This window comes from Euprymna scolopes, chromosome 43, assembly GCF_053919585.1.
Source record: "Euprymna scolopes isolate OS-2025 chromosome 43, ASM5391958v1, whole genome shotgun sequence".
NCBI lineage: Eukaryota > Metazoa > Mollusca > Cephalopoda > Sepiida > Sepiolidae > Euprymna > Euprymna scolopes.
In genome coordinates this window covers 15896805-15909244 of record NC_136524.1, presented here as the reverse complement: position 1 = coordinate 15909244, position 12440 = coordinate 15896805, and the positions used below count along the sequence as shown (strand labels likewise).

Sequence of the window (12440 nt, the reverse complement as noted above, 5' to 3'; positions counted from 1 at the left end):
TATAAAACTAGACAAAATACTGTTAGAAACTCACTCAACATATATTACCGTGACATAAGTTGCTATATATTCGGTGGCTCTTAATAGCATTTTGTCTAGTTTATCATTTATAACACCTTCCCCCCCCCCCCCGAACTTACCTGTTAAAGACAGGGTTAGGTGCCCTTTTTAATTTTCCAATACATTGGTAAACACAGTATATTTTTTCGAGCTGAATAAACATGCTATATTGAATAAAAACACAAAAAATATATCCAGTTTGGTAGAAAAGTAACTTATCTTGCCTTTGATAAAATTTATTTGTTATATATTTGTTTTTTGACAACTTTTTTGAATCTGTGTACAGTAATACAAACCCAAAAATTGTTTGCTTTTCAGTAAAAAAAATAAAATGAAATATTTTACTTTCTCCAATAAAAATAAAAGTTCAAACACAAATTTACTTACGATATTTTGATTAAAATTATCCCAAATGTGCAATTATAATAATTTTTTTCCGAATGGAGAATTGTCCTTTTTCTTTAGAAAAACAATCAGTAACACATATTGGTAGCCATATTTTTTCTATGCCTGTTAGCACGACCACGTGGTTGAATACCGGAAGCTGTCTATACCTACAACTTAATTAGGAAGTGACGTTACGTTACGCTGTTATATGCATCGGTAGGTGTGTCAGAAATTTCGTGAAAAATAGTGAATAATTCCACCCCGTATTTCCAAGCTTATAACTCCTCGAAAAATGTAATTCAAGCCCTAATTTTTTTTTTCAGTTAAAGGAGCAAGGACCAAGGTTTCATTAAAAAAAAAAAAAAAAAAAGGTTTTAAACTTCAAACTTTACAGGTAAATTTCTAAAAAACACTACTTTTTTTATTTTAAATTTGAATACATTACTTATTGACCTTTTCTCTTCAATTTGTGATATATAAAACTTTGGTGAGTAAATTAATTATTTACTTTTCAATAGACACTTGAAAATGGGGGGGGGGGGCGTGAATTAAAAAAAAAAATGTTTGTCTGAAATATTATATTTGGTTTATTGGAAAGAGCATAAAATTTCACATTGACCCTGAAAATATCATAAAAATAGAATCAATAGAAAAATTTTGATAGATTTTTAAAGTTTAAAAATTGAAAAATATTGAGTTCGTAAAATTCATTACTGTTTAAAAAAAAATAATAAAAAATATTTCTGTTACTTTTAAAACAACTTTAATAGTTTATTTTGGAAGTATAATCTATAAAGAAAATAAACAACCCACTTTTAAAAGAGAAATTACGAGTTTTTATTATATTTTATTCGTAGTTTCGTGTTAGGGGTGTCAAAAATTCCTACAAAAATTCTGATACACCTAATGCATCGGCCTTCTATCTTGGTAGCCACGCCCAAAATGACTTCCATTGCCACAGGGCCATTTTAATAGACAAATTACTGAGAGAGTATCCATACACAGATGATGTTACAGAGTCTTAGCTTAGTAAGACAGCTAAGTCTCTCTTCGGTTCAAAATGTTGAGAACCAACAAGCAAGAGCAAGATAGCCAGCAACAAGTTAAACTGCAGACCAGCTTAATGCGGGTACTGGTCTCCCGCTTTATGGTTTTTTAAATCAGAGATTTGCTTCTCCTAGAAAGGTTGCCTTCACCATAGCTAACGGGAGCCCTCTCCACCTCAACACACACATACATACATATGGACACTGTGCTAGTTGGCCGTTGACCCTGAAAAATGTCAGGTCATGTCATATGCTACTGGTACCATGTAACCCAGTACTACCTGCCCCATGGTCGGGTCACCAGCGACTAAACTGGTTCCCCTACCAGACTTGTTTGGTGATGAGGGTGACTAGTCTCCCTGAAAAATTAAAAACAAGAACTTCCAAAGGGCGATATATTTATATATATATATATATATATATATATATATATATATCTCTGACATTGTTTTCTAGAGGTGAAGTTTAACGAGGTTAATACAAGAGTGTTCAATACAGAGCGGGGCATACTCCTTATTTGTTTTTACATAAGGAGTAATATGTTGCTACACAGTCATGAGCATGTTTTAATCAGCTAGTTACCAGTAACTGCAGACCTTCAAGCAATACAGCTTATATGAAAGTAATAACTATATATATATATATATATATATATATTTTATGATTGGCTAACTAAAATTTCAATAGAAGAAGAGCATATAAAAACGACAACCAACCACAGAATTCGCGCATAAGCCTGAAGAATCCTTAAGTGGATGAACCGCAGAATATTCAGTGTAGCTTAATCGCCATATACATTTTATAACTTACTATATATATATATTAGTAGCCTGGCAAAGCCACAGGGGAGATAACCAAGCAAACAACAACAAAAAAATAAATGAATAAAATAACTAAAGCAAAATTCATCCCAAAGCAGCAAATATATATAGTATCCTGGAAAGCAATATAGCTTGCCAGGACACTATATATACAAATGTATGCAAATTTGAGCATATCTTATTGGTTTGAAAATATAGGTTCTTTTTTTACCAATTGTTATAAAGTTTTAACCATAAAATAGTATTATAAACTTCAAAAGCCTGCACATTTTCATATAGTTTCGTCCCATACAAGCAAAGATATGAGCATTTAAATATTCAATTTGGCTACAAGTACGTTTCTCAAACCTCTGTCCTTGATGGAAGGGAGACGTAAACTTGCTGTTATGGTTTCAAATGATCTGAAATAATGGTTTAAAGGTCTTATGATATTAAGTCGAAAGGCAAAATCTTTTATGGCTGTTAAACTGTTAAGAAGAGGAGAATGTTTAAAAATTTGTTGCTGGCGAAGATATATGAGATTATAATTTAATGAATAAAATCTCTTAAACAGATACAAATAATTACTGAAAAAAAATAGCATAAATTTATTGGGGTTCTCTGGTAAATGTTTTACAAGAGGGAAAGAGGCTGAGGCTTAGATGTGCACTTTCCATGGAAATAACAGTAGAGAAAGATGAACATTTGTGAGGAAAGGCCTGTAGAGAATAGAAGAGATCACCTTCCCCCCACTACCATTAGAATTTAAAATCGGTCTTGTTTGCAAGGTAAAACGCGAGATATATCCTTAAGGTAGGCTGGTGCTGATGCTATTTACTGCAGATTCCTGCTCAACTACTTTTATAAACCTAAAGGACTTGATGGCTTAGAGGACAATTTCCAAACATTCGATAGCTAGTAACACTTTATGGCAAATTATGTCAAGAATTATTGTCCTAGAAACAAAGAAGCGCTGGAGACAATCACTGATCCTGATCTTGCAGTATGAAATCCATATTGCTTGTCACCACATATTAATTTGGTGGAGATGACAACTTGATTTTTCACAGATTCAGACAATTCTAAGATACAGGAGACTGATCGGTCACAAGCATACAGGACAAACAGATGGAAAGCATTTTCCCAAGATACTAGCAGATAGGAGTAAGATCCAGTAGCAGAAGTTTAAGGGCAGGAATTTTGTCAAGATTTGCTGGCATCAAGATTTTTGACAAACAGATAAATGGATATCACTTAAGGCATTTTCAGTTGGGAGGAGGGGGGGGGATCTGGAAGTGGGTGGCCCTGATCGCAAAGGGTGGCATTTTTAAAACAAAGTTCTTTGCAGAAATGCATAACTTTGTCAAATACTGAAGAAATCACTGCTCCTCTAGTAATTATTGTTGGAATAGAGAGTCTTATATTTCTTCAACATCCTGTTTTGCTATTTTCTCAAAGTAATGAAAGAGATACCGTATACAAGGAAACACAAAGAGAAATTAAAGGTTTTCATTTGATATGTCCCTAGAACATGAAAACCGTCCCCGATGTTAGTGCAACTTTTATATATCCAAGGCAATTTCTGCAAGTTTCAAACAAGATCAGGTTTAGGTTCATGTACAGGACTACAGGGCATTCAAGAAAATTTCATCCTTTTTGGAAAGGAAGAGGGACAAAATCATATTTTAACCAATAATTATTAAAATAATCGTCCAGTAGATCTTTTGTCGAATAAAACTCACTGAATTTCCAGTATGCAGCCGCTATTATCTCAGCACGGTACAATAAGTGCATAAGTACCATTTTTTTTTTTTTTTCTTTTTTGATTTTTAATATATAATAATGAGAGTCACGTCACGTAAAGGCGGGAAACTCAGAATTGTAAAAAAATTTAAAAACCAAATACCTTATGGGGGAAAAAAGGCAAGGATTTAGTTACGTGGAACTATGATTTTTTCTTCATAAATACGAATTATAAATATTCAAACGAAAATGATAATGCAATCAAAATACAATAAATTAATATTCGATGATTACATTTTCGTAGAACAACAATTTCTATAAACATTAAATTATTTGGTTACTGTTAAACGATGAATCCACAAACATGGCGGTTTTTGTCGCTCATGTATTATTTATAAGATTATTTATAAGATTATTACGTAATAATTTGAATTTCTGTTACGGAAAATTTACTTGTATCGATACAAGATATATCACGTAAGAAAAAAATATTCGATGGTCGCGCAAGTTAACAAATAAAGTATTTTGGTTATTTATTTATTTTTTTTTACTTCATCACAAGGGTTGGTGTTACCACGAGGTCGTGGTTATGAAAAACAATAACATCAAACTTTTATTCTCAGCCAATACATTTTACATTTGGAAAAAAGTAATAATGAAAATGAAGTTAATAATGATTTATTTTCGTTTACCCCTGTTTAACTTTAAGTTTCAATTAAATATTCGATTGATTGATGAGAAGTACATTTAAATGAATATTTAATGAATACAGTTACGCATCTCATATCTATTGAAATTAGAATGCTTTTTTAGATATAAAATGGATTCGAGATTCGATAAAGACAAAATTATCAAAAAATAAATATTAAGAAATTTTTCCGCTTATCTGTATTTTATAGACGAATGTAATAGAACCCCCCCCCCAAAAAAAAAATTGTTTGAGAGATTACCACGTGGATGGCAGAAAAAACGCCCGATTTTTTTTACTGAAATTGGAAGAGTGAAAAACTTTCGAATCTCCCTCACTTTTGTTTATATAGTTCTTTAGTACATCAGATGCGCCAAAAATTGTATATGGAAATTTTAACTGGTATCTCTACTTTATATTTAGTAATTGAAAATTAAAATAAATTGAGTTATTATTATTATTAAAAGCTTGATTTTCCAGTCGGTTAGGGTCAGCTTAAAAAAAACAAAACGAACATCTTTTAAACCCGAAATTAGCAACTACTTCCAAAGAAAAACAAATGTTTCTAATCAATTTCTTATTGGAATAGTGTTACTGTTCGACTAAGTGAAAGTAACGAATATGTGAATTTTTTAAGCCCATTTTTCGTTTCTGTTCAATCCCCCCCAAATCTTCAAATAACGAAACTTGCACTTTAATTTACATTTTAAAACTTTAAACTATACAGATAAATATACAATTGAATTTTTATGAGTTTTTGGAAAAGTTATTTTGTTGGATTATTTTGTATTTCCCAACTGTTAACATGATTTGCAGAAAAATCCTCTTAAACCTAAGTTTTATCCCGATCCAGAGTACCCCTTTTGAGGGAGCTGGATTTCCCCGTATTAATAATCGTCCTCGTGTAGCGGCAAGTAAATAGGGACACTATGGGAGGGGAGGGGGGATCAATGATGATTGAGCTTTATAAAGTTAAGTTTGTGTAAATTAGTAACTGATAGTTTCTTGTTTTGTTTTTTGTTGTGTTTTGTTTGTTTGTTTTATTTTTTCATTTTAATAATGAATATTTGTCAACAATGTTCATGACATTGTGCACAAATATTTAACTCTAATGAATTTCCAAGTTACCCACGTGGAGACTAAAAACGAATGTGGTGTTAGCTAACATTTCAATTTACGTCAAAACAGAAATCTCAAGGGGCACATGTAGTGTGAATGGTTGATTATATAATATTTAATAAAAGTGATGAAAGTGCCAAATGTTTCATGAATATTTCGAAAGTAATTTTATTCCATGCACCATGCAGTCTTGTTTAATTTCAAGATATATTCAACCGTTAAAAATTAAGTTTGAAGACCACGTGCGATATTTTATTTTATAAAAAGGAAGATTGTAAACAGAAATAGCTAGAGTTTATGCAATTAAAAGATTGCAAAAACGTTAAAGCCAATTTAATAATTGTTTAGTTTTCGTTGTTAAAAAAACTCCTCATAAGATGAGTGAAATTTTATTAATTATAGACCCATACTTAATTTGTATTGTGATTAAGTATCATAATTACCTATAGTATGTTTAGCAACATGAAATCCGCTGAGAATGTGTTTATCATTATTTTAATTTCAAAAGCGAAAAAATATATATATATATATATATGAAATTTTAGAAAAGTTTTCAATGGAAAGAACAAAATGAAAATTAATAGATCGTCCAATAATGTGAGATTTAAATGTCCATATTTCGTGAGATGCGAATAAAACGAAGAATAAACACTTTAAAGTCTTTTTACATAAAACAGAAGGGAGGAAAGTATGATAATTCTTACCAAGTTTCTCCATTACTGAATTTGGTTGTGACAACTTTCCCTTTATCGATGCCAAGACGATCACAAATCTTTCTAGTCAATTCCGGGTGGGAAGTTCCGCTAAATACTTTAATATTTGGCATGTTTTCAATGTCGGATGCGCTTTTCGACTGACTGAGTTGTTTTCTTAAGATTAACGAGTTCTGCATTAAAAGATTTTGTTTTGTTTTTTAAGCGCTACAATCTTCGGAAACCCTCGATTGTCGAGGGGCGCAATCTTATATATATGGTGGCAGCGGAAGAGGAAGAGGAGGAGTCGTAGTAATAACACAGAGGGTGAGGTATCAGGGAGGAGGAATAAAGAGAGTGTGAGAGAAATAGAAAGGTGATACTACTACAAAACTAATTTAATTCACTTACACAGGTTTTCCAGATTGGCCTTTTTAAGGCCAAAATTAACAATTTTAGCATTTTTTAATAATATATTTGGCTTTTTTTAATGTGACTTTAATTTTGGCATTTTTCTAATTATTTGACAAAAAGTATTTATTTTATAGCAATTGTTAAAGAAAACGTAAGAATTATTATTTTTTAAACAGTTTGATCGTCAAAATATCGTCTAAGCCTTTTTTTTATTATTAAGTTTTATTATTTTACAAATTTATGCATGCATGTGAAAGCAATTGGTTGTTTTTGTTTTACGGCATATCAACCCTTTTCAGATTATTTAATGGCGAATCCAAAGATTTTGAAGAATTTTTTTTTTAAATAGAATATATTTGTTGTTTTCAAGTCGGTTTCTATTTAATCCATAGTTGGGATCCTAACAGGTACTACCACTCAGAGTCAGAGTGGACCTGGGAGCAATGGCAATTAAAGGGTGGCGCCACACTCCCCAAAGTCCGCAAGCTAGGGCCTCACCACTGGATATAGTTTAAGGTCATATCTAGGACCGAAAGCAATTAGTGAAAATGTTACAAATAAGTATTATTGAAAAAGTTTGGGTTTCCAAAATTTTATTGACTTTTTAAAAAGCTTTAGCTATTTTTTTTTTTTTTTTCAACGATTTCACATAAACATATATTTGGTATTAACTATTAAAAAAAAAACGTTATAATTACATCTTTTTAAGTTGTTGAGGATAACAGCGCAGTAAATATAATATTTGCATGGCAACACTTTATTAAATAAAATTTCCATTTAACAGTTTCTGTGAGCTAAGTCAGAGAAAGCCTATGTGTAGTATTGTAAGAAATTCTGCAGGAATAAGCAAGCCTTTTATTGGATGATTTCTCTGCCCACGGATTTGTTTTAACCAATCAGATTGCATGTTATAACTGGTTGCCGAGAATGTGCTTTAGCGCCCAATATTCCTTTTCAGATTAGATTCCAGAAAGATGTAGAATTCTCACCGGATTCCAGAAAGATGTTGAGGTGAACACACGTGGATTGTGGATTTCTGACTTGAATCCTAAAAGATGCCGGACAGAACAGACTGGATTCTCACTCGAATTGAAACTACAAAATTACTTGTTGCTTCGAGACGTTTTAAATGGCCAAATGTGGAGCGTAACTTTATCATTGCAATTATCAATGCCCTTAAGTAGGGCGAAGTTATATCTACATGCTAGTGCTACAATTTATTGTCTGTGAAGATGAAATTAAGGTCTACGGTTTGGCCTGTCATCTGTCTGTAATTGGACAGTATTCTACAAGGACTCCTCATGTGTGCCCATCTAGCAGCATCCTTCGAGGAAGACATGACTTCTCTGACCTGTGCATACTTCGTTAGCGGGAATTCTACCCAGCCTTTATTGAAGAAGAACTATTACCCCCTTCAGAAATGTTACTAGCCCAAAATGGTAGATAGCTGAAGATGACGCATCTTTTTCAAACATGGACCTTTTTACTTTAATAAAATTTATGTGGAAGTTATAAGGTGAGCTTGTTATGGTTTCTGTTTGGTTTTCTTCCATTCTGCCAAGGGCAAAAACCTTGTGAGAGAAATCTCACAGTATTAAAAGCTGAACATATATGGTCTTTCTTAATCTTTCCTGTTCTCCTCCCAGAGAAAACACATGATTGTGTCGCAATTCAGCCAGATTCCTTTTGGTGATTGAAAAAACTCTCCCAGGAATATTCAAATTGTTAACCAAACTCTCTTTGTTCCATTATCTTTCTTCCCTGCCCAATGGGAGTGTGTAGGACATTAAAAGCTAATTTCGGCCCTGCTGAAAAAGGCCTTCACAAATGAATAAGAGACTTTTATGGATTTCTAGATACAGTGTCCAGCGAAGCATATATATGTCTCAATAAACCCTGAAATACCTTCATAGATGTATACATAGAAAACTATCTGACTCATGCTCAAATTTCTGTTTGTAAAAAGTGTTTATTTCAAAGATAAAAGTTAAAATGATTGATAACTATATTTGAACTTGCAACATTATCTCCGTTGCTCAAGAAAACTGTATGAGATAGGACCACATCAAAAGAAAGGAAGAATGACAAAGTTTATACATCTATGAAATAATTAATTTTTATTGACAACTTTGCTAAGACAATGTGAAATAAAGTGTCCATAAAGAATGAGAATTCTAGTGAAAGAAAAGTGTTTTCTCTGTAAGGAGAAATTAAGTACTCATTTGTATTAGCTGTATGTTGTTTGAAAGAAATAGGTTTGGGTTTTTATAGTATGTACACAATTTGGGGGCTGAGTATTTCTGGTGCTTTAACACATAATGCAATAAGTCCTGGGCTTGATGTATAGATGGCGCCATTAATAAAAAATCTATATGATTTTTATAAAATACTAACCTTCAAATTGCACATGTCAAAATGTAAGGCTAAGTAGATTACAAATTAATATTATTTAAATGAAGCTACCATACAAGTTTTTAAAAGAATGAAAAAGTCTGAATTTAGTGTGTTGATGAAGCATTGTTTTATCATGATGATGCTGATCATGATGATGATGATCATCATCGTAATAATAATAATAATAATAATAATAACGAACAACAATCATGAAAACAGCTGAAATATGTGGAAACTAACGCACAGGAGCAACAAGTGTGGGGCCAGACAAAATGCTGCAAAGACAAAACATGAAACACTAGATAGAACCAAGAACACTGAAACCACGTATCTATAAATTCTCTAACCCAACCCTACTCCCAGTACCACATCACTGCCCCCCCCCCAAAAAAGAGCGAGACCAAATAACCAAGTAGAACCAAGGAGGAAGGAAAGACTGAGCAGAGAGCACTGACCAGATCTCCGCTGCAAAGAGAACTGGGACCTTGGGGAGGCTTATTGCCACTCAAATCCCAGCAAACACCAATAGCTGCTGCAAACAAGAAATCAATGGCAAGCAGCTGTTGCAATAATGCAAATTTATTTGCAAATGTTATCGAAACAGGTGGAGAGTACTGTAAATGTGAGGAGACTTGTTGTCAGTCAGCTTCCAGGGAACACCACAGGCTGCTTTTAGGGAAAGATCTCTGAAGACCTGTGTGAAAGTTCCTATTGAGCCAATGATGATGATAATAATAAACTATAATATAAATCTCACCTATCTGTTTAAATGTATGTATGTATACATGTATGTATGTATGTATGTATGTATGTATGTATGTATGTATGTATGTATGCATGTCTGCCTAAAACTTTCAACAGAGGTGACAGATTTTCACAAGATTGGTATTGTTTTGAAGCTTGACCCTTTGGATGACAAATATCAAAAAATTGTCTAAAAGTATTAATTCCTTCACTCTCAATTGAGCACTTTTCTGCAGGGAGGGGTCGCTTTTTTCATCGATATTTTTGAAAGTCATCCCCTCTTTTCGCTTGACTAGCCTTCATGTAAACCTTCGCCACTTCTGGTTTGGCGTTTTTCACATTCTTTTCCTCCTTTGTAGTACGGATTCGAGCCTGTACTACCACTTTTTTTCTTTTTGCTTAACACACACCTCCAAACACGCGGGCAATGCCGGGCACCCAGGCTAGCCTATAATATAAAAGGCAAAATGGGCACGCGTATGTTTTTGTATGTCATGTATCGGGCTAATCGACAAGGTTACAATTTTGGAGAACTTTCCTTATACTCTCTAGATTATATACTTGTTATGTTCTCAGATTCGAAAATGGACATTGTCTCTAGTTTTATTTTGATTGAATTTTAAAAAATCCTTGGTTTCCAGAGTTTTTTTGTTTTTCTCATATAAATGAAGCAAAACTAATTGAAGCGAAGGCATATTTTCCTGGCCTTCTGGGCCGGGACACCTTGAAGGCAATCAGCTTTGATCAATGTGGGGGAAACCCTTCACATCAGACAATTGCTATTCATTTGGATACTGCCAGAGTTCTCCCTATTTGGGGGGAGTTGGTTTTCTCCAACATTGTGGGGAAATAAGTACGGGGCAGAAAGCTGAAAGCGTAACTGACCTTCAGCCAGACATTCATTTCTGCGCCTGTGTGATTCTTAACTTAATTACCAACTCATTCATTTCTTTTTCGTCACTAAATTTGAACACTTTACACTTCCGCTCATGTCATAGCACAGTGGTAAACTCTTAGGTTTTCTTTCACTTTCTTTTCCGCCTTCACGTCACAGGTTCGAGCCTGCCTGCTTGCTACCACTCTTTTTTTTTTTGTGCTCAACACACAACTCCAAACACCTGGGCAACGCTAATAATAATAATAATAATGATAATAATAATACCCGGGCAATGCTAATAATAATAATACACCAGGGCAATGCTAATAATAATAATACACCAGGGCAATGCTAATAATAATAATACAACAGGGCAATGCTAATAATAATAATACACCAGGGCAATGCTAATAATAATAATAATAATGATAATAAAAATACAATGAACAACAATAATGAAAACAGCTGAAATATTAAGGAAAATCCTTGAATGTGGAGACTAACACATATGAGCAACAAGCTGCAGCAGAGGCAACACATGAAACGCCACATGGAACCAAGAACATTGAAGCCACATATCTATAAGTTCTCTAACTCCACCCCCATACTCCGACTTTACTACATCACTGCCCCCCCTAAAAGTTAAATCAAACAGCCAAGTAGAGTCAAGGAGGAAGGAAAGACCGAAGAGCGAGTACTGACCAGATCTCCGCTAGATAAGTGCAAAGAGAACTAGGATCTTGAGGAGGCTTACCGCCACTCAAATTCCAGTGAAGACCAATAGCCGCTGCCAATGAGAAATCAATAGCAAGCAGCTGTTGCGATAATGCAAATTTATTTGCAAATATTATCGAAAGAGGTGGAGAGTACTGGAAATGTGAGGAGACTTGTTGTCACTCAGCTTCCAGGGAACACTACAGGCCGGTTTCAAGGAGGGAAATTATTATTATTATTATTATTATTATTATTATTATTATTATTATTATAATTGTCTGACAAGGAGCTTTCACATAGGTATGTGAAAGCTCCTTGTCAGACAATTATAATAATAGTAATAATAATAATAATAATAATAATAATAATAATAATAATAATAATAATAATAACATACAAAGAGGCATCTTCTCTGTAGTATCAGACCTGATGGAATGGTTAATTGTAGATATAGACCGTTTCATACCCCAAAAAAAGTTCTGGCAAAAACCTAACAGCAAGTCATGGTTTTCTCCAGAATGTGCTGCTGCCATTGCACACAGAAATGACTTTTTCCATTGCTTCCAACGTAATAGATATATTGAGACTAAAGTCACCTTCAGATCCACCAGCAACCTCTGTAAAAATATAATAAAGAATGTGAGAGAGTTGTATGCTCGGTCCGTCAAGTACAAAGGAGCTGAGCAGCGGCTAGGGTTCCATCAATTTTGGCAAATAGCAAACAGAATCCTGAACAGAAGTATGTGCTCTATCCCAACTATC

General features: G+C 33.5%; 1 protein-coding gene across 2 annotated transcripts in view; it reads right to left on the bottom strand.

Moving 5' to 3' along the window:
* Nucleotides 1-6948, bottom strand: part of LOC145268206 (ribose-phosphate pyrophosphokinase 1) — a 37211-nt gene extending 30263 nt beyond the window's left edge. Inside the window, exon 1 of one of the 2 annotated variants that reach the window (XM_080123475.1) lies at nt 6548-6948. In XM_080123475.1, coding sequence (XP_079979601.1) covers nt 6548-6735 — 188 coding nt within the window. In that variant the 5' untranslated portion in view covers nt 6736-6948. The remainder of the gene's footprint in view (nt 1-6547) is intronic. The other variant, XM_080123474.1, reaches the window with a different exon arrangement.
* Between the last annotated feature and the right edge of the window lie 5492 nt (nt 6949-12440).